General features: G+C 47.6%; 1 protein-coding gene across 2 annotated transcripts; it reads right to left on the bottom strand.

Annotated features, from left to right (window-relative positions):
• Window positions 1-4,860: 4,860 nt before the first annotated feature.
• si:ch211-247n2.1 (calcium-activated potassium channel subunit beta-2) lies at window positions 4,861-19,983 on the bottom strand. 2 transcript variants are annotated; one of them, XM_047037146.1, is made up of 5 exons: window positions 19,828-19,983; window positions 8,325-8,447; window positions 7,820-7,990; window positions 7,146-7,341; window positions 4,861-6,785 (listed from the first exon to the last, which is right to left on the bottom strand). In XM_047037146.1, exons 2-5 carry the CDS (start codon window positions 8,375-8,377, stop codon window positions 6,501-6,503), a joined length of 705 nt encoding a protein of 234 aa, XP_046893102.1. In that variant the 5' UTR covers window positions 8,378-8,447; window positions 19,828-19,983; the 3' UTR covers window positions 4,861-6,500. The 2 variants fall into 2 exon arrangements, with proteins under 2 accessions (XP_046893102.1, XP_046893101.1); XM_047037145.1 differs by lacking the exon at window positions 19,828-19,983 and adding an exon at window positions 15,391-15,580.
• Between the last annotated feature and the right edge of the window lie 2,376 nt (window positions 19,984-22,359).

The following is a 22,359-nucleotide window of genomic DNA, read 5'->3' as shown; positions in this document are numbered from 1 at the left end:
CAGGGTTCGGTACAGGAACTATCGTCTGCCGTTTTGGTACGAGAATCGAACATCCCAGGCATCCAGATCTCCAAAGAATGCATGTATTTTATGGCACACTGGATGTTTTTGTTCCTGTTATTTTTTTAGACAGTGGAAGAAAAACAGCTGCTCTAAGCCCTCCCCTTCCCCCTCGCCCTCTCCCCCCTGTTCCCTCCTCCCAGCCTACATATCAAGGTCCTGGGCTTGTGAGGGGACTGAGCGAGGGCCATCTTTGATGAAGTGTTTTGGGGCTGTACATGAGAGGGACTGTTGCGTAACTCCTCCCAGAAGGAGTGGTCCTGCTCAGAGATGCTGTGTTCTCATTCCAGAGCTCTTTAAACAGGCTCAGCTTGAGATTCCAGGTGGACACACACTGATCCAAGCAGAATGCTCTTGTGCACAAACAGAACAAAGAGATTTGATCACGATTTTACTGTATTTTCTCTACTTCAATTAAATATCCCTACCTAAATAGTTCTTTTTTGAGTTCCTCCTCAAATGATTTAGGCAAAATGAAAATATGATGAATTCTATTGCAGAATATGTTGCTAGTCTAGGTAAAATAATTACTTTTTGTTGTGTAGTACTTACGTTTTTTTTTTACTATTGTTTTAGTTTTCTCCAGTAGACAAACATGATTCAACAATTTGTGTACATGAAGAATACTTTTATGAATATTGTATTGTAAATACTGAAAGTCGATTTTACATTTATGCATGAGTACCATATATCACACTAAAATTATTTAAGTAGATTAGAGAGGAGGACTGATTGGCGATGTTCCAGAAGCGCAAGAATAATTTACTGAAAAGAACATGCTCTGTTTATTTACATTTCCTTGCATTGGTAGTAACATTGGACTTTATGATGATGAATAATGATTACTTGTTTTGATGATTTGATGAATTATTTGCTTATGGGATGACTCCTAAATGATTTACAACAAAAGTTTACAGAGAGAGGGATAGATATCTAAAGGGAACATTTGAATGTACAGCATCAGGAAATAGCTGTCCAGATCTGTTCCAGATTACCTGCAGTAGCCACATGACGTCCATAGACTTGATTGCAGGGCTGGGGGATTATTGCAGGGAGCTGAAACATGGTAATTAATGGGTTTCATCGATTAATGTGCCTGGTTGAAGTGTTGTGTGTCTGCAGCTTGTGTCCTCTGCTACTCCTCCTATGAGAGCTGGAGAGATGGGGGTGGTGGGGTGTTGGGGTGGTGGGGTGGTGGGGTGGGGAAGCTAGAGGGGGGAGTGAAGCGCCTACTGATCTGGGCCAAGGCTAGTGCTGCATCACAGACACCATGCCAGATCACTGGCCGACCTCAGAACCGCAGACTACTATCTGGTTCTGTTGTATGAAGCTGTTCAAATGCACCCATTGGACCTAGACTGGGACTAGGCCGGACTGGACTGGACTAAGTCCATGACGGGACTGGTGTAGGTCCATCACTGGTCTGGACTAGACTGGACTAGGTCCAGGACTGGACTGGTCTAGGACTGGACTGGATTATGTCCATGAAACCATGATGAAGAGCATCTTTTATGCTTATCCTCTATGAAACATGTACTGTACATGTACTACAAAGATGTACTGTGCATTTTAGCTTGAAGGTGTGTATGTATGTGTGTGACTGTGTGTTTGAGAAAGACAGTCTGGAAGAGGATGTTTTCAAGGGGGCGAAGAACAGATGTTTGTCGTTCAGTCAGGAAGTGATGACCCCAGCATGGGAACACAACATTCCCCTGGGAGATCCACATATCCACCCCCACACAGACACACCTCACCCCTACACACACACCTCACCCTTACACACACACCTCACCCCTACACACACACACGTGCATAAACGCGACATTTTCAAAGGCTCCATTTCCTCCTTTACACAAAGAGCATTTTCAATCGAACACTGAGCCCTGATGAGCCCTGATGGGTGGTTTGAGGAGGGTTACTACTCCCGAGTCACTGAGGATTAGCCATGGTGCCTTTCCCTGGACACTCGCAGAGAGGACTTGACGATGACACACAGAGTCACACCCAAAACATGAGGATCGAGTTTCCTCCGAATCTCTATTGAACATTCAAACGATCTGGAACAGAGTATGAGGTATTCAGCGTTGAAACGAACACTGGCCTGGGTTTACTGTCTGTTTAATCAACAGTGAATAATACATGCTATTTGGTCACATTATGTACTAACACTTCAATAAAAAACACTAACTTATAGATGGTGTTTTTGTCTGTCTTTAGCATATACAGTATGTCCTCCCAGTCAGTAGAAGGGTTTGCGGATAATAAAGGAGGTAAGCGAATGAATAGAGAGAAAGAGATAGAGATAGAGGGAAAGAGAGACAGAGGGATAGAGATAGAGGGAAAGAGAGAGAGAGAGAGGCAGGGGAGAGAGAGAGGCAGGGGAGAGAGAGAGAGAGCTGTTTTATGGCTGACTGAGAAACACAAGATCATCTGACAGATTATTATCTGGTTAAGTGCAACGCCAGAGACCAGCACAGACTAAAGACTCTGTCAGTATGGGCCCTATGCAGTTTCATCATGTCCTCTGCTGGGCCTGTGACAAGGAAGACTTGCAGAGGTCATTGCAAAAGTGACTGGACATCTCACCAATTCATGTCCCGAGTTACGTCAAGTACAGAGCTATCTACAGGCCACATAAGACATTATACCCGTTTGGATTTTAAGTTTCTAAGTGAGTTTACAGACTGCTAGCACGATTTGAATATTTACATTTTTACCCAAGAGGAGAACTGTAATTTCTAATTAAACACCTGAGGCTCATGTGGTGTACATATCCACCAGCTTCATTACAGTCAACATTTCCATCTGGCAGGTTAGACGACTGAGAGGCATGTGTTCCCAGTCACCAGAGGGGGGAGCCAGAGTGTCATGAATGGGCCCTGACCCTGGTTGTGTTGTTCTTGCTCGGACGTCGATCGTTAGTAGTCCACCCCCTCCCCGCCTTCTGGCCCCCACCAAGCCTGGCTGCATGAGTCGTTGAGCCAGCTGTTCTTTGTGTACACACACTCAGACCTGTAAACAGGTGACTATTTGTCTGTGTGTGTGTGTGTGTGTGTGTGTGCATGGAGGAGGAGGAAGAAGAGGGAGCCTGATTTATAACAGGAAAAGTTCTTTGTCTCCTGGATTTAATTTGAGCTCATTTACACACACACTCACTCACACACACACACACTCACACACACACAAACACTGTTGAAGCCAGAGGAAGCCAGAGGAATGTCAGTCCTCTGTTCAACGTGTCGGACAGGATGCTGCTGAGCAGAGCTTCCTGTGGCTTCCAACGAGTGTTTACACAGGTCTCCGTGCTCCAGCCAAACAAAAAGACCAAACACACACACACACACACCACATTATAAAATATTGAACGACCGGCCTTCTGATTAGACTTGTTTATTGTGCAAATCAGCGAATCGTTGTGTTCATTGAGTCTTTCATCAATAGTACAACACATGTTCTCAGTGATTGCATGATTTTACTGGCATTTCATTTGACAGACTATCCAGTCCCTCATTTCCAGCTGTCGGCCTGGACTGGCCAGAAAACTAATAACCTGCAGGCTCTGATAGAAAAGGGGGAGGCAAACAGGAAAAGGAAATGAGACGAGTGCTGTGCCGTTCACTTGCTCACAGAAAGTGGTGGTGAGTATCAGGATCTGAACAAGAGACGGCGTTTATCCTTCCAGCATTGACACATACTCTGGAAAATGACCATGGTGCTCTCTCTTTCTCTCTCTCTTTCTCTCTCCCTCTCTCTCTCTCTTTCTGTCTCTCTCTTTCCCTCTCTCTCTTTCTCTCTCTTGCTTTTACTCTCTTTTTCTCTCTGCCTTTCTCTCTTTATTGTGTTCTCTGGCTCCACAGCCCAGGTTTATTCTGTGCTGTTGCAGTCATTTCCCTTTACTTATCTAAGCTCAGCATAGATGTAAATTTGTTCTGTGTACTTATATGTTATGTTATGCCAAGTGCTTGCGTTGTCTTGTCTTAAGAATTTCAGTGCCCAGTCTAACCTTGTGTTGCTCTGTGCACCTGACAAATAAAAGACTTGAACTTGAACTTGAACTTGAACTCATTTCCCTTTGTGCTTCATTTAAGTGTATCTACAGACACATGTTCCACGTCCAGTCTTGGCTTCTATACTTATACTCAATAGCGATGAAAGGCAAAGAGCCTTTACCTCAGCTAAACAAGGACAAAATGAAAATGCTTGTTATTTTCTGAAGGAAATGTACTGAAGTTTACTTCAAATTTACTGTGCTTGTTTAACCAATAAACATAGAACTAAATGTACTTTAGTTAGTTTCGTATTAAAGTCTTTTGTACATAAAAATAATACACAAATTATGCTCAAGTAAAAAATCATACAATATCTTGGTTTGAATTCTTAAAAAAAACCTTGTAAAAAACAATCTTGCCCCTCAATCAAACAAGGCCTCAAATCAAACGAACATCATGATTCCCTGCCCACGCGGCATCCAGAGATGGAACTCCCTTCTTCCCATCTAATCAGTCCACGTCCTTCTCAGAAGCATAGCTGTGATGAGAGCCCAGTCCTGCCCAGTCCGTCTCCCCAGTCAGCTGACTGCAGGGGGAGACCTGAGTGATCCCACTCCCCTGCAGGTCGATCCATCACCAGGAGAACCAGCTGATTGCCCTGCTAGCAGCCCCAAACAGAGGGGCCTCTCACCTCCACGGCAGGCTCATCAGCTCACCTGCTACTCTCTGATGGTGTCTATGGGTGTCTACAGCCGAAGGGGGGGGGGGGGGGGGGGAGGAGGAGAGACCATCGTAGAGGAGTGTACCTGCATTTGTGTGTGTGTGTGTGTTTGTGAAGACCTATCACCACCGCCTGAATCATCCGGAAACTACCGGATGTTCAGCTCAGAAGCTTTCTGAGCAGGCAGGTCCAACAGAAGTTTTAAACACTTCATAATACATAAATGATACATACATGATACACACATGAGACGTGATGAAGTTGACGACAGCACAACCAACCAACAGAAATAGCAGTGGCTGCCCAGCTGTGTCGCCAATGATGAATAATTGACGTTTCTCCAAATCGGTCTGAATGACTGTGATCAATCACCCTTCTGTGAATACCCCCCACCTCTCTAATGGATTTGTGTTTCAGTGTGCTGCAGCTAATGGCCTACATTTCAAGCAATCCCCTTTTTTCTTTACTAGCTTTAGAACAGTACAGGGACTTAGTCATCAGAACATTACATAAGGCATTTTGGACTTCTAAGACATCTAGGTTGTCAAACTATATCATTCACTTGTGACAAACCCTTTTCTCCTGACGGACAAACTGGTACAAAAACAAGCCCTCCCAGATAATTCGCTTGGTCATGGGAGTCTCCGTTTCCCAGACCTCTCCAGGAAGAACACCTAACCCCAGTTGTCGCACCCCTCTGCGGATCTGAGACAACATGTTAGGTATTAGCAAGTTAGCAGAAGCGACCCTTTGACCCTCTCATAAGCTGGGGGTCATTTTCACCATCTTACCCTTAAACGGATCCAAATTCTTCCCGTGTCTGTGGAGCATGCTAGGGGCCGAGGGTGGGGGCCGAGGGTGGCTCCTGTTCAGGGCTGTGGAGGGGGAGGTCACATCCCTGGTGAGGGGGCCCTGGAAAGCTCTACACCCCCCCCCCCCCCCCCCGGGGTTGTGCAAGCTTCCACCTGACACTGTGGGTAACAGGAGACGACAGGCTTGGAGCAGAATCTAGGGAGGTGGGTGGTTCGAAACATTTGTCCACATGTCACTAAGTTGTCGCCACAACCTGGCTGGTTCAGTAGCGCCGACGGTAGCGGGTCAAGGGCGGGTCAGGGCCGCTGCTGCACACGCTCCCTGATCCTCGTCTTCTCACACCCTGGCTCTGTTTCTGGAGGCTTTACAAAGCTACATGTGTGTGTGTGAGTGTGTGTGTGTGAGTGTGTGTACGTGTCTCAAGCTCACAGTGATTCACCTATCCTCGCTGCCAGTCCAGCGGTGCTTCTCTGGGAGAGCCCGCCAAGATGCCAGGGGCAGCTGAAGGGCATGGTCACCAGTCCAAGGTCAGGCCGCTCCCCCATACACACACACACACGCATACTTCTGTGGTGCAAATCGATGATTGATTGGACTTGATTTGCTGCTCGATTCCAAGGCACTGACCAAGCAAGCTAACACAAGCAGGGTCACCGAACCGCCTCCATCCCATGGAGACTAGCGAGGTTCCTTGCTGTTGGCCGAGTGTGCCGGAGAATCACAGTAGAGGTCCAAGACTCTCTAGACGACATTGCTGCTGGTTTGATGGTCCAGTCAGTGCTCTGGTATGTTTTGTATTACATGGGAGACATGGGTTCAAATCCAGAGTCCAAACATAGAAGAGGTGGACCACGTCTGACTGTCCGGAACCTTCTCCTCGCACGGTTGTCACGACAGCAACCCCCCGTCGGCCCATTTCACCTGCCGATCCGGCTCGCCTGGTCGCACATGATCGACAGGTGCTGCGTGAGCTTCACCATGGCGACGATGGTGGTCCCACCAATCAGGGTGCAGGTGGGCCAGAAGAGGGAGTGGAAGACGGCGAGCTGTCCGTAGAGGCGGGTCAGGATGGCGCTGTCTTCCCTCTGCTCGGGGTCCGAGTAGCACGGCACCGTCTGCTGCCTCCTGAGACGCTCCGAGATGTTCGTCGCCATGGCGACGGCGGCGGCGTAGTCCTTGCGACACTTAGGCACGTAGAAACACTGGAGGGGGGGGGGGGACACACAGGCCGCACGGGTGACGCACGTTAGTACACACGCGCCACCCGCGCTTTTCGACATGCTTATTTTGGAAACGCCATCAAAAACTCTTTGGGTGAGCTTGAGCTCGGTCGCCCATTTCAGTTCCGCTCAACAGAAGGGTTGGAAGTACTAAAACCCCTGCTAAGAAACTCTTGACAGAGCAAACACATCATTTCATTGCAATGTGCCTTTAAATTAGGACGATTTCCTGGTTGAATGCCTGGAATGTCTGGGATTCAATGTCCAATTATTTTTCCTATCTCTACTCTGACTGTGGGAGGGTTAAAGGTCAGGGGGGTACGCTTGCGGGGTTTGTCCCACCTCGGGGTTGCTGTCCTGGGCCTCCTCGTTGTGGGCCAGGCGGAGCACCTTCCCCGAGGAGTTGAGGCTGACGTAGACCTGCAGGCAGGGGTAGCGCGAGTTCTTCCAGCACTCCGAGCCGCAGCTGTAGCTGCAGTTGACGTCCCCCACAATGGTGGAGTTGAGCACCGTGCAGCTGGACTCCTCGGTCCAGACACTGGGGAGGGGGGGGGAGGGGAGGGGGGGGGGGGGAGGGGAGGTGGGGTTAGCGACATGCGAGCCAACAGTCACTGACCTGTGAATTTTTGTTTTCCGTCCAATCTGCTTTCTGCTTCGTTTGTTGTCCTAATCGTCAACGGCAGACAACTTTGGTCCCCGCTGAACATTCCTGAGCCAAGTTACAGACATGTAACCCATGACAGACAGAGCAACGCTATGCTTGGATGGAAAAAAGCTTGATTCTACTTTAGTGAATCTACTGGCGTATGTGGAATTGGAGCGCAGGACAGGGAATTCTGCCCACGCGCACACACACATATAATGAGAGACACAGAGATAAAGAAAGAGGCACACATACGCACGCACACGTAGAACAAAAGACAGACCGAAATAGAGAGAGAGAGGAGGTGCATACACTCACACACACACACACACACACTCACACACACACGCACACACACACACACACCCGTTACCTGTCGGAGTAGGAGCGCACCAGGGTGATGCCCAGCACAAAGTACATCATGACAGACATGAGGACCATGCTGAGGCCCAGCAGTATGGCTCTGTCCTCCCCTGCTCTCAGCGCTGTCACAGTCTTCCTCTTGTCCAACACGTCATACTCCCGGATACTCTGGTAGACGGCCCTGACGAAGGCCAACAGGTTTGGACACACACATGCATATTCACACACACGTGCACACACGACAGTCAGGTTTAAACTACATTTTAAAAAGCATCAGTTTATATCAATAAGGTAACGTTTGACTGATCGATGTAGATTTCACCATCCTATGATTGGTTTCTCAATAGCTTTTATTGATGCGCACTTGTTTTGCATTTAACCATTAATTATAACTACTTCATTCAGCAGCAAACTTTTAACTAACTGGAGAGAAGCATTCTTAAAAGAAAAAAATTAGTTATAAATAATGGTCCCTTATGAGTTTGTTGCTGACAAACTCATAAGGGATACAATACCTCCTCTCACTTCCTCCTCCCTGTACTCCTTTACTTCCTGCCCAGAGGAACATGCTCTGCGAGGACGCTGGGATTTGTAGTCCACCACTGTCGGAGGAGTTCACGCTGGGCTGCTGCAACCCCCTGCCGACGACATACAAACTCTGTTACCCATTTGCCCCGATCCAGGACCCCCTGGGAAGCAGCGACGCATCACCTCACAGCTCCAAACCCCCTTTGGCACAGCCCCAAACTTGGTCAGGGCCGGATCTCAGCCAACGTGAGGCTGGGCAGCTGTTCTTCACAGAAAAGCAGAGTTCAATCTCATCCAGTCAGTCACTGACAGAGAGGCAAGTGTCTCTCTCTTTCGCTGAGAACCCACAGCATATCCACAGGAGTCACAAGCAAACTGGCGATTGGGTTGGAGTAATCCAAGGACTGCAAGTGGGGACGGAAACCATGGAGAGGGAGGGAGAGGGGAAGGAGAGAGAGAGAGATACAATGAGAGAGAGAGAGAAATAAAATTAGAGAAAATGATAGGGAGGGAGAGAGAGCAAGTGAGTGAGTAAGCAGAGCAGAGAGACAGAGAGTGAGGGAAAGGGAGGGAACACACACGCCCACTAACACACACGCACACACACCTCAGGATGTGCGTCAAACCCACTCGCCTGTTTCTCCATTTCCTGCCCGTTCATTTGGAATTGACTATTCATAGTGGGACGGCAGAGCAGAGCAGGCATAATGAGGAGACTTCCAGACCGGGACCTGCGTGAGCACATTGATCCTCCAACAATGTTCACCACTAACAGCCACCAGCGATTCACCCATCCCCTCCATCCACCACCAATCCTCCCTCCCACCCTCCCTCCCTTCCTCCCTCCGTCTTCCTTCCTCCCTTTTGCCTGCCCGCTCGCCCACCACTTCATCCATCTCCTCCCTTTTGAATTAATCTCCCTGCACCTCCTTCTCCCTCCTCTCCCCTCACCAGCCAACTTCGGCTCTTCGATAGGCTCGGGGGAGGGTGAAAGTGTGAAATACGGGCGTACAAATATCAAGCGTGGCTTACTCGCTGACTGGAGCACAACAAAAGAGACGTTCAGTTCGTTGTGTTCACGTCTGTGTGTCTGTGTCGATGCACACGTGGCTAGCATTCAGAGAGCAGAATTTTAAAAAAAACACTAGGACACACACACACACTGGCTCTGTGTATATCCAGGGGAGATAACTAGTCACCCCAGGTGTCTGGCGAGACCAGGGCAGAGTGATGCGTGTCATTTCATTAGGCAGAGAGGTGCTCCTGTACTTCCATGCTGTTCACACGTGTCAGCCCTTCCCTGAACCAGGTCACCTGGCACACACCGCCGCTCCTGTAGATCCACGTGAATCCAACAGCACAGTGAAAGCTGACTTGGCCTTCCAATATGCTAAAGTTGACGAAAACTGCAGAACAATGTGGCCCTAGTGCAACAGCCTGTGTTCGATTCCGGCTCAGGCCATTTCTGCATGTCTCCCCCTCTCTCTGTGAACATCTCTGTTCAATAACGCCCAAAAAAGAAAGTTATACAAAAGTACCATCTGGGTACCAAAGTACTATCTGGGGAATGCAATGTTTAGTAGATAAGTCAAACTTTGGTAACCCGTGATGAAGAACAGTTTTGTGACTTCAGCGTACGAAAGGATGAGTTTGGGTGACACGCAATAGCAGTCCTTGGATGAAGGTGGTCAGGGAGGGAGGAGCACGGATGAGGCTGGACTGTGTTGCCCTGGGAGACGATGGAGCAGATCTGGAGTAGGGACAGACAGGAGACGAGGCTGATCTCAGACAGGAAGTGACAGTCGACCGGATCACCCTAGGATTCCTGTGGTTCCTCTGGAATGTATCTTAGGTCAAATCGCAGCACATTTGTGAATTTTGGCTGTCATTCAGGTCACCTTGAAATCTAAAGCCATACATCTTACTCTGCATGCATTACAAGCAGTGGTGACCATCTGTGATCAGTAGCAACATCTGGACTATGAGTCGGTTCAGGCTTACGCCGTTAAGTTTACTATGCTCCATAAACACACCTCTTAACCATGCCAAATGTTCAGCTACTCCTCCTCAGGGAGTATGCATTTTCATTTCCTATTTTCCTCAAATAGAGACTTACGGAATCTCTGGGGAAAGCTGTGAATGTCAAGCGACCACTCCAAAGGAGTTTAGCTTCTTGTATGCTTAATGAGGTGTTGTTGTTGTGTACCAGTTTAAAACCACTTTAGAAGCCTCACAACAGTCTTGTGTCAAGATTTCAACATTGATTTTCCTTGCAAGTCTTTTTGTGTCATCAACTTCGCCGAGCGCTAATGCTAACTCCAAACGCTCATTCTATGATGGCCTTCTGGACTTCTGACCAGTGCCGCCGCTGCCATAACGCGCACTACGTGCTGTGCGTAGGACACCAAGTCCTGAGGGGGCACCACAAAAATGCCAACTGAAAAATCATCATATTTATTATAATTATAATGCCGATATTTCAGAAGGCCTTTATTAATATTAGGCACCATTTAGGCATGGATATCACAAAACAGGCAAAACGACAGATATATTTGATTGCTCAAAAAACGTTACAAAAAAAAATTAAATACAAACTCAATTTCCCAAGCTCGCCGTGGGTGCCCTTTCCTATCTCAGTGGCCTGACGAACTTTGACGGCTAGGTCAATTTTTCGAAAATGGCCTCATAAAGACAACAGGAGTCAGGGGCAGAAAAAAGAAAGACAGAAACTGCGAGATGATGCCCGTGCATCACTTTCAGGTAAGTCCATGTTTAATCATTGTTAAATACGGAAAATGTGCTGCTAATTTAATGGTTAGCCTATGCATACACCTTGAACTAGCTGACGTTATTGCTAACGTTAGCACACTCAAATATGTTAGGTGCAAGCTAAATTGAGATTTTACTGTTTAACATTATCTATGCATTTGAAGTAGGCCTAACTGATGCCAGCTAGCTGTTACTTTACTGTACATTCTATGATGCTTTTATATTCGATTTATCAAATAGTTTTTAAAGGTCACATGACATGAAAACTTCACTTTAGGAGGTTATTTAACATGAGTTCCTCTAGCCTGCCTTTGGTCCCCCAGTGGCTAGAATTTTCGATGGGTGTAAACCAAGCCCTGGGTGTTCTTCTCCGCCTTTGAAAAATGAACACAAATGTGTGAGGTCACAAGGATGAAGGTTGCTTCCCCTCTCTGCTTTGCCGCCTCTCTCCTCCTCATGAGCATTTAAACCTACAGACACAAACAGCGCGTTCTGAGGAAAACTCATTGTGGGACTACTCGTAGTGGCTATAATTCTGCACCAAGGCTGAATTTCTGGAAAGAGACTTCAGATACAGTATTAGGGGACCACTAAGGCCTATATCAAAGCATCCAAAAACAGCATTTCATGTGACCTTGGAACTCCTTGGCTGCATGCTTTCAGTTTTAAATGTTTATAATTAATTTGGAAAACCATGCTAAGAAACGTAAGGGTGGGGCTAAAAAATTAAGAGACAAAAAGGCATCACCTTCACTAGACAAGTTTTTACCAATTGAAAAACGGCAGTTTATTTTACATGAAGCTCCAAAAACCTTTTTGCACTCAAATAAAGGCCAAAGGATTTTGCTTGCGCGCATTGCTCGCTCGCGTTAACTCCGTAACTAGCATCATATCAAACACAGAATGTGGATGCATTGACAGGGCAGCTGTGGTGGTGGTGGTGGGAGAGAGGGGGGGGGGGCATCACCATAAAGGAATTATGCTTAGGGCACCAAAATGGCTAGCGGCGGCACTGCTTCTGACATGCTGAAAATGAGAACAGATGATACTCTGCACTCACCTAACTGTCTGTTGGACAACCACCAGAGACACACAGATGCTTCACAGCAATACACTGTCCATCTCCTTCTGCGATGGTTTCCATAATTGCGCAAAAGCAATACCTACACTAGGCTATTACTCGACTGAGCCAACACACTTTGTCTCGCTGTGGCGAGAGTTCTGGACATAATCTTTCGAAACAATGAGCTCTCTAGGGTTTGTAAACAGTATGTCTAGCTGGATACAAGACGAGACCCACATAATAAAACACTTCTTTACACATTTCTACTGGGTAAAACACTCCTTTAGGCTTTACATTTCGGCTGAAATCAACCACGTTTTCCTTTCGAATGATCCTTGTTGATGTCATTAGTGGTCCTGTCATTTCATGCTAGATTAGGTGTGTAATTATGCGCTGTGTGAGAGGTGAGTGGGAGCACTGGGCTCTAATGAAGGTAGCAAAGCTAATGGCACTCCATGGACACTGCCACGCAATCGCAACAAAGCCAATTATGCCCCTTCAATGCTACGACGCAACAAGTTGGTCATTTAAAACTGAATGCACAGGTTAACGTAATCATCTTTAGATGGAGTACAGGTGTGACAGCTTGTGTAACCCTCGACACTGACTTCCAACTAGCTGTGTACCGGAAGGTTTCAGTGAACTGTCCCTTTAACAAAAACCAACATAAAACACACACCATCAACAGGCAGTTATAATGATGTTTTAATGGGAGTTTTTTTCTGGTCTATTACTCTCATTAGGGGAGAATTTAACCCTGTGTTTTCTTATGGTACTACTGGGCATGCTCAGTGACTGCCAGAATTACTAAAAAGATCTAAGCTGGTATGAACTTGCAGGTGATATGGCCAAGGGGACTAGCATGTCAGTAGGGTTATAAAACCCTGATTCAGAAGGGTTACACAAGTCATCAACAAGGTGCCCCCCGCATGGGAATTGTGTTTGTGTGTGTGTTTGCGTGAACGAATGAGAGTTGTTGGGAAATTTATGAGCACATGCCATCCATTCTCAAATTCAAGCCCTGGAGGTCACATGGAAAGGAATGTTCATTCATAAAAGCTGTCCCATGAAGGTCAGAAAACACCACAGGGATGGTGAACAGGTCTGAAACTCCCTGGATCACAAGAAATTGACACACACACACACACACAAATAAAATCAAAATGCACCAACCTTAATTTCTACACTTTTTTTATGAGCCACTCATTAGTGATTTACGTGTCTTTAAAAGCTTTTAAAGCTTTACAAACAAAGAAAACAATAATGTTTTGTGAATGACAGAGGGCGTTTGTGTGAGAGCACATCACCTAGACAGCTCCAGGCACCTCGGACGGAATCCAAACAGCATTAGCTGCTCCATTAGACAAGCTAATGGCTCCAGAACACAAACAAAGCCTGCCACGATGAAATATTAATCAACGACATTAACCTGAATCGGCCTACCTGGGAATTAAAGATTGTTGCCCTTTTAAGCGTGAAGTGCTTTTTCCGACACAAATGCTTTCCGTCAAGTTCGCAGAGCTGGGTGACGGGGATTCACTTAGAGGGGGGGGCGGGCATTTTCAGGGGGGATTAGGTAAAATGGCGTCAAAGGGACAATCCTCAAATTTGGAAACGTGTAATTTACAAATGCGACGGCATGTCATCCACCCATGCGAGTGGGTAACGGTTTCCCGCGGTGACGGAAAAATTCTGCTGCTCGGAACGAGCGGGTGGGGGGGAGGGGGCGGCTACAGGGCAAGGGGGAGCTCGGTGGGGTAGGATTTTGGGGGGAGAGGAATGCCACGTTGCCTCAGTGGCCGCTGGAGGCGGGTGCGTGAGAGCCAGGTGCTGGTGCTATTTGAGTGCCCGCATGGGAGGCTGGAGTGTTCTGGAGACCCGGGGCTTTCACCAGGGATGGGTAGATGAGGGTGGGGGTGGTGGGGCGGGGGTGGGGGGGGATAATAACAGGGACTCAGATGTGGCCCGGTGCGAGGGCGGGAGGAGGCTTCTCTGAGCGAATGATTAGGGAACGATGACTCAGAGGAAGCAACAGACTATGGGCAACAGAGAGTAACATTTAGCACCGGAGGAAAGGCTTGAAACGGAGGCCAGACATGTCTTTTCAAACCCCAAACACACACACACTCACAGATACACACACCCTCTTCGTGAACTCGATGGGTGTTTGGACTCCTTTTGGGAGCACGGGCCTTTCAGCATGTCAGGATTAGTGTGATTGGGTCTGACCTTGTTACTGAGCTCTCTTTAAAATACCTCCCTTGCTCTTCCCGCCATTTTTACAATCCATCATTCTCGATTCAAGTGTGTTTGCGTGTGTCTGTGTGTGTGTGCGTGTGTCTGTGTGTGGGTGTGTGTATGTGTGTGTATGTGTTTCGAAATACTATTCTGTTCAACTGATGCTGTTTGTGTTCTGGTGGTGAATGACCTCTCACCCCTTCACCTTTGTATATTTACAAAGCTTAATCCCTCAAACAGTCACCACCTGTAACAGCCCTGTGTCCTGTTACCTTACCAGTGCAGTCCATTAAACAAGCACATGGGTCTCTGAACACATTCAAATAGTCAGCAATATTTATTTTCTGGTAAAGTAGCCAGGTCAGACACACAGACATAAACCAATCACTGCTGTGAAATCTCCATTAAATCTTCCTAACAAGTTTTCAAAGTACAACTGACAGGCCCCCTCTTCAACACTGTATTTTAAAATCCCAATTTTGTTGGGAGCGTAAACATTTATGGAATATGTAAAAATGAGACCGACTTGAAGTGAGGACACAGCTGTGTCTCCGGGGAACACCTAGCAACACCAGCATTAGCGGTGGACGTCAATATACCTCAGTGTAAATATTGAACTAGTCTAATTTAAAGTGCACATGCATACTCCATGAAGCAAAGCAAGTGAATGAATGACTGGCTGAGCGGGGAGCAGGCAGTGTAGAGTAAATATTAGTTGAACAGTGGGAGTGAGATGAGGCCATGACGTTGTGGAAGATTCTAGAGCCGGTTACAATAAGTTCAAGAAACATTGCCCACAGATGTTAGAGTGTAGTCTATAGTCAAGTCGTATTAGGGAAATCAAGGTAAACTAAGTCCACCTGAAATACATCAAGTGACTTGTTGTTTACAATCAACTGGCACATCCACATTCAGAACTATCAAATCTGTAACTCTTAAGACTGCATTCAGTTCCTTTTCAACGCAAGCAGGATGAATCTCACCTGAGCTGTGGTTCTGGGGTGTGTGTGTGGTAGAGAGCCTTGAGAGAGTGCCGAGCTTCGTCCAGCATGGCTTCTATTACACTACCACTGCTCATCGCCTGGTGGATGACCCCTCCAAGGCTGTGTGGCAGCTAGATTGATCTGCCCCGTAAAGGGACCGCAGGTCAGGCATTAGTCAATGTGTGCGTGTGATTGTGTGGACAAAGAGGGAGAGAGGGGGGGACAGTGAAAGAGAGGGAGAGGGGGAGGGCTGAAGAGGGGGAGGGCTGAAGAGAGGGAGAGTGAAACAGAGGGAGAGAGAGAGAGGGGTGAAGAGAGAGAAAGGAACAGAGAGAGAAAGGAAGAGAGAGAGAGAGTGAAACAGAGGGAGAGAGAGGAGTGAAGAGAGAGAAAGGAAGAGAGAGAGGGATAGGGGTAAAGAGTGAAAAAGGCAGAGAGAGAGAGAGGGAGGTTGAAGGTCACCTCTGACACCGGTCATCGACATGTGAATGATTAACCTATCTGTGTTCCCCTGGCATGACCTCAAGTAAGGAAAACCCTCTCGTCACACTGTTAATCAGACCAGTTCAGACCCACTAACAGGCTCCCACTGACACAAACAGACGACTAACCAAGGGGGGCAGAGACACGTCAACAATGGCTGTGGATCAGGTCCATCTTCAGCCCCAGAGCCTCGGGTCCCCTCACCTTCCGAGCGAGGTTCTCCTCAACGCACTGCCGTCAGTCTCCCGGACGACCCTGTCAACGCCTCATCAGCTCCCGCGGTTTGTGAATGCGCTCGGGGGTCGCAAGAGTCAAAGCCTGAAGGTCGGGAGTCTGAACTAGACATAGCGATCATCCCACAAGTCAGGAAGTGCAGCACAAGCCCAGTCACCTACGTTGGAGAAGGAGCGCTGGCTTCGATGTGGAGGGTCAGAGGGGTTTAACCCGGATATGATCTGTCTCCCGTTCAGACGTTTAGAATGTCTGGACCAGAAGCTTCTCTCTGAAGGGCCTGGAGGGTTTAGGTTTTAATAGCTTTACGTCCACAGCTGTCAGAGTGACGTCATAGGATTCTGGGGTGCTGGGCAGCAAACTGGTGAATCTGTCTCCACCAGTGTATCTTCACTTACCGGACGGGAGGTGGAAGATATCCAACAGCTATCTTTAGATCCCAAATAACTGATAACTTAGTTCATGATCAGTACACTCCTGTCGGGTGGAAGAATGATTGACTGAATGACAGAATGAATACAAGAGTGAGCGCGAGTGAATGAATGAATGACAGGTGGCTAAACAGATTTTTGTATCCTGACGTGAACAAATTGCCCTACTAAAAATAAGCAAACAGCCTCTCTGAAAGGCCCTATCACATGACATGGGGTATATTCCAAGGTTTCATTGGTGAAACGTAGTTTGACTATTTTAAAAAGGTCAATGGCAGTCTGTGTCCTTCTCTCCAGACCACACAAGTACGGCTCTCTCTTCTCACTCACATAGCCCGCATGTCCTACACACGTTCCCAACATACCCATGCTTTCCATCCAGCTAGCACTTAGCGCACCGCTAACAAACACCAGCCAAGACTCCACTACGGCACTGAGCCCTTATTAGACCTGTGTGGGTTGGCAGCTGCAAAACAGATTACAAACAAAGGTCGCTAAACAAGCCGTGTCACTTCTCAAGAGAGAGAGAGGGAGAGAGAGAGAAAGACAGAGACAGAAAGACAAAGAAAGACGAACTGAGAGCCAAGGAGTTGTTGTTCCACCCAGCAGACTGCCCATTCACCTAAGCTCATTCTCCCAGGCCTCTTGTCCACTCACACGCTGAAGCCTGTAGGGCCTTCCCGGAAGGTGCCAGACGTCAGGCGGCATGGCAACAACACAGGTGCTGCCGGGGGCTTGTACAGGGTGGGCACGGGCAAGCAGGCTGCATGGACTTCACCCTCCAAGCCAAACAAACACACGCATTCTGATAAACACACACCCAACCACTCTTACATACACACACACACACTTTCTAACATACACAGACAATTTGACACACCAACCACACACACACACAAACATACACAAGTGGATAGTAGTCGAGCACAGTCTGACACGACCGCATACATGCACATTCTGTCAGACGCGTCCTGAACGGTGACGTTATCAGCTGTTTGCGAACAAGTTATTTCGGTGACGGCGGTGCCGTTCGTGGCAGGCTGTTGACAGTCGGCAGTTGACAGGGACACCTGACTGTGCGGTCGGAGGAGGAGGAGGCCTTGGGGGAGCCTTGTTACCTCAGGGACAGAGTCCTCAGGCCAGCGTTCCTCACAGGGTGTAATGGAAATGTTGGTCATATGCATAGATGTATGTGTATGAAATCTATAATCTTCTATGTTCATTGGTAAGAGACAGGAAGGGAAGATAATTAAGTTGAGTTCAAAGGAATGTGAGGTGCTGATGGCTCTGTGGGCAGCTTGCACTGGGGGATGGGTGAAGCATTTTATATGGCCTTCTGTCCTCTGGTTACTGTAAGGGGTCAATGAGACAGTTGCTCTGAACTTTGGCTAGAAGGACTGTGTCCTGTTTCATTGTTTGTGTTAATTAAAAGTATTGTTTGAAGATGGTCACACAAAGGACAGTTGACCATTTGACTGGTCAACCCCTGTGGCTTTATTATCTACTGCTCTGGAGAGAGCTGTGACATCAAAGAACTTCGGGACACATAGGAGATGTATTGTTTCAAACTGTCACCAAGTTGAGTTGGCCAATCACAGAGTTTGTTTCATTGATTGATTGACCATATAGAATGCCATTTGATCTTAAGTTTATATAAGGCAGTGCATGTGTGCTGGCTGATCATCACTCTTGCGAACGATTTGTGGCTATCACACCCTTCGCCAAGACGGATCACAAAGTACTTTGTTTAAATCATATGTAATTGTATAGTCTAATAAATTGTATTAAAACCATATCCCTTGACTATTCAGATCGACACAGTGCCACTCGAATTCTTCCTTTACAAGGGCCCGCTGTGTTACTTACGCTCTGGAATGTTCCCTGCCACAGCGTAGGGTGTAAAGACAGGCGGCGGGGGGGGGGGGGGGGGGGCTTCTGCTTGTACGTAGCTGGATGAGCTCATCCGTAATTTAAACCGAGGGGAATCTGCTGAGACCTGCGTTTGTATTCGTCACAGTACATGGTCCCTCTACGTGCGGGTCTTGAGACTTAGGTCTCTGTCACCGAGCGGCCTTGCATAAGTCACTGAGACAGAGGTGGCACTACAGGTGACAGTAACGTGACAGTGGTGACGTCCCACAACAGGAGCTGCTCATGGACCATGTCCCAGGCACCGTGGGATTAAAAGGTTATCTATCATTGTTCATGCTTGAATACACAGGGAGAGAGAGATATAGAAGAGGAAGAGAGACTGAGAGAGAAGGGATGAGAAACACGTACAGGGGCAGAGGAAGAGGAAGTGTGAGCAAGAGAACTGGGAAAGAGAGAGGGGGAGATTGTGAAAGATTAAGTAGAAGAAAGGAAGATAGAATGGGAGATTAGAAGGGATAGGAGAGAAAGAGAGAAGGGAGAGAGAAAGAGAGAGGGAGAGAGATGGAAAGAATGGTGCCGTCCCTCCCCTGTTTTATTTGATGGGTCAATCCATTCACACCCCCCTGGTCAGGTGATAATGGTAGGGCCCGGGCCAGGTGCCTAGGTCAAACTGGTCAGTCGTTGAACTAGAAATAGAAACAAAACAGCGGTACGGCTGTCTGCTCTGAAGGTCACTGACTAAATGGACCTGGGGGGTCAGAGGTCAGGGGTCAGGGGTCAACGGGATGAGAGTGACTGGAGGAGAAACAGACTTCCAAGACCTGTGTCTGGTTCCTGCGAGTGGAGACAACTGCAGACATAAGAGGACCCCTAGTGTAGTACAGAGGTGCAGAAAGAGATTCAGATGTCTAGTATTGATGTTGACCCCGATGGTGGTGTCTACCTTTGATTAATCATCACAGTCACACAGAACAACCACAACAATGATGAGAGTGCCCAGAGAGAGCAGGTCGGCTTCTTGGTGTCAAACAACAGCCTCTCTCTCTTGTCTACGACCAGGAAGAGGAGTATTTGTGAGTTATTTGTTATCGCTATAATTGCTATTTAGACGCAAGTGTTTTGAATCATTTTTTTATTCCTACTATGTAGTTGTTGCTCGCTGTGTCTTAAGAATTTCCTTGTTTAGAACGACCTTGGGTTATACTATGCACTTGATGAAGAAATCTCTGACCACAAAAAACTCTCACACACACACACACACACTATTACTGGTTTGTCCAACCCACCCTAATGAAACACAATAACGATGGGCATGCAATGTCATGGAAAGTTCTAGATAATCCCCATCCATCCACCAACCATGCAAAAATTGCTTCTAGCAGCAATTGAATTCTGCAACATTATACCCCTTGCGTCCTACCTTCAGTGTGTGTGTACTTCTGCCTCAGAGTTGCTGATTGATATTCCCATTCGCCCTGAGCTTTGAAGAGAAGACTGTCAACAGTTGTTTTAACTCTTTGCCGAGTCCTGGTTGTTTAAGCCGGTTAAGGTGAACTATTAGAGACACGGCCACGCTAACTCCTGCTGTAAGCCTCTGGGCTCAGCATGTCTCACATACCACTGGCTGGAGGCAGACTGAGAGGCACAATGTACTAGACTGCTTGGGGGCATATAATTAGTTGGTGATGAGTGCGTTTGTGTGTTTGTGTGAGGGTTTGTGTGTGGGTGGGTGGGTGTGTGTGTGTGCGTATACAAGCGTGCATGTGTTTGTGTGTGTGGAGATGTGTATGTGCATGTGTACGTATGAGAGTTTGTGTGTGTGTGTGTGTGTGTGTGTGTGTGTGAGAGAGTTTGGCCGTACATGAAGACAGTGCAAGAGTCAGGTGGTTCAGCGGTTAGGGAATCTGAAGGTCGCCAGTTTGATTCCCAGCCATGCCAAATGAAGTTGTGTCCTTGGGCAAGGCACTTCACCCTACTTGTCTCGGGGGAATGTCCATGTACTTACAGTAAGTCGCGCTGGATAAGAGCGTCTGCTAAATGGCTAAATGTAAATGTAAGAGGACTTGACGTGTATGCAGTCTGCTGTCTGGCACCATCTATTGGTTTGCCACTGGGATCTTACATAAGCTGTCTCTCCTCCAGTGACTCTTATCACAGTGCTAGCTCATTCTCAGGGAAACGGGGGCCCGGCCCTGGAGGAAATATCTCCATCAGATACTGACTCAGGCAAAGCAGACACACTGACAGACTGACAGACCTACAGACAAGCAGCATGACAGAGAGTCAGCCAGCACGACGTCCAGCCAGCCAGACAGATGGGGATGGAGCAGACATATTTGTGTCTTCCTGGTCGACGGTAACCGGTCACATGACGGATCGTAAGGGGTCGGATACAGAGGGTCGGCTGCGTCCTGACGGCTAACACTGGGGTTCTATTTGCTGACCTCTGAACTCCAGTCAAGGGCTCCTGAAGATCAGTCAGACTCCTCCCATTCCCCCGGTGGGGAAACAAATTGAAAAAGAGTCATGAAAAGTAGCAGGTGAAAAAGTAGATGGAAGAAAAAACTGAAAAGTAATAACAATAAGGATCGTTCTCACCCTGATCTTCTGCCTGTCAGCATGATGCTCTGACGCTCTGGTACCTGCAGGTCGTGTTTGGTTTGAGGCAGGATGGCAGGGGGAAGACTGGCGGTCTGGCACACAGAGAGAGAGAGAGAGAGAGAGAGAGAGAGAGAGAGAGAGAGAGAGAGAGAGAGAAGGGCAGGGTCTGGGAGAGAACAGGAGGAGGAGAGGAAGGAGGAGGGCGGGCCCTGGGTGGGAACAGGCGGAGGAGAGGAAGGAGGAGGAAGTGAAAGTGCAGGTGTAACAGGTCAAGGAATGATTCATATTTCCTGTATGTATATTTTATTTCACCAAAATTGTGGTTTCTTTTATGGTAGCTGTTGAGAGCATTGTTTGTGTGAGTGCCCCCTGTTGGATGGTGATACCTATATATGCTGCATTTTCGCGTGCCTTGCTCTGTCTGTGTTCTTGGCTGAGCAAGGTACGTGTTCACACTGTAGTGAAATGCAAATTTTAAATGAATAGATCGGTGTTCTTGGCTGAGCAAGGTCTGTGTCATAGACTGAGCAAGAGACGAGAAATAAAGTGCCGAAAAGAAATTCAGCGTCCTGTAATATATGCACCGGAACACAACGCAGTAGTCGGCGAAGAGGCAGACCAAGCCGGCTACATTGGTGCCGTGACCCGGATAACATCGCTTCAGATCATCGCCAGGGTGATCGCCGGTGGTTGCTGTAACGAGAGAGAACCTTTTCGGGACATTGACAAGCAAACGGGCTAATGTTAATGTGTAATTTGTAACTCTTAATTGCGTCTATCTCAGTTAGTATCATTTTACATCGTGACTTTTTTTTTTTTCTTATTTGCATTGACTAGTAATTCACATATTATTGCTATAGCCTAATACATCACAACTTTTGCAAAAATGGCTGATGGTAAGGATGTGAAGACACCAATTAGTTGGGGGGATGTTGGTTTGGTAAGCCGAGGCAGGGGCCAGTTTATGAGGGATGGGTGCACGCCAGTTAGAGGTGCTGGAGCACTAGGCAAACCTGTGCTCTCGTCCACGCGTGTAAATACTGATGCACATTCCCCCACACTGCCCACGCATGGGTTAGGGTATGCCTCAGACATTGAGAGTGGTGTTAGTCCAGTGGGTCGCCCTGTATTCTCATACACCCACGCGCACACAGATGAGCATTCTCCATGTCAGCCAGTGTCTAGTCAAGATGTGAGCTCCTCAGACCTAGGGAATCTCATTACACAATTAGCTCACGAAATCGGAGAGAACATTGCTAGCCAGCTAAAGAGATCTGTTAGTAGTGTAGATAGCCCAACCACTCCTACACCTAGTCTGAATTTAGGACATGGACAGTCTGACTTGAACATG

Source organism: Hypomesus transpacificus, chromosome 16 (assembly GCF_021917145.1).
Source record: "Hypomesus transpacificus isolate Combined female chromosome 16, fHypTra1, whole genome shotgun sequence".
NCBI lineage: Eukaryota > Metazoa > Chordata > Actinopteri > Osmeriformes > Osmeridae > Hypomesus > Hypomesus transpacificus.
This window is presented reverse-complemented; position numbering and strand designations above follow the sequence as displayed.

Excerpts from the sequence above, each read along its gene's own strand:
- si:ch211-247n2.1 (XM_047037145.1), bottom strand. The coding sequence starts at position 15,485 with ATGAGCAGTGGTAGTGTAATAGAAGCCATGCTGGACGAAGCTCGGCAC. Across the intron at positions 8,448-15,390 it reads ACCCCAGAACCACAGCTCAG|GGGGTTGCAGCAGCCCAGCG; the intron begins GTGAGATTCATC and ends TGTCGTCGGCAG. Across the intron at positions 7,991-8,324 it reads GGAGGAGGAAGTGAGAGGAG|GGCCGTCTACCAGAGTATCC; the intron begins GTATTGTATCCC and ends GGCCTTCGTCAG.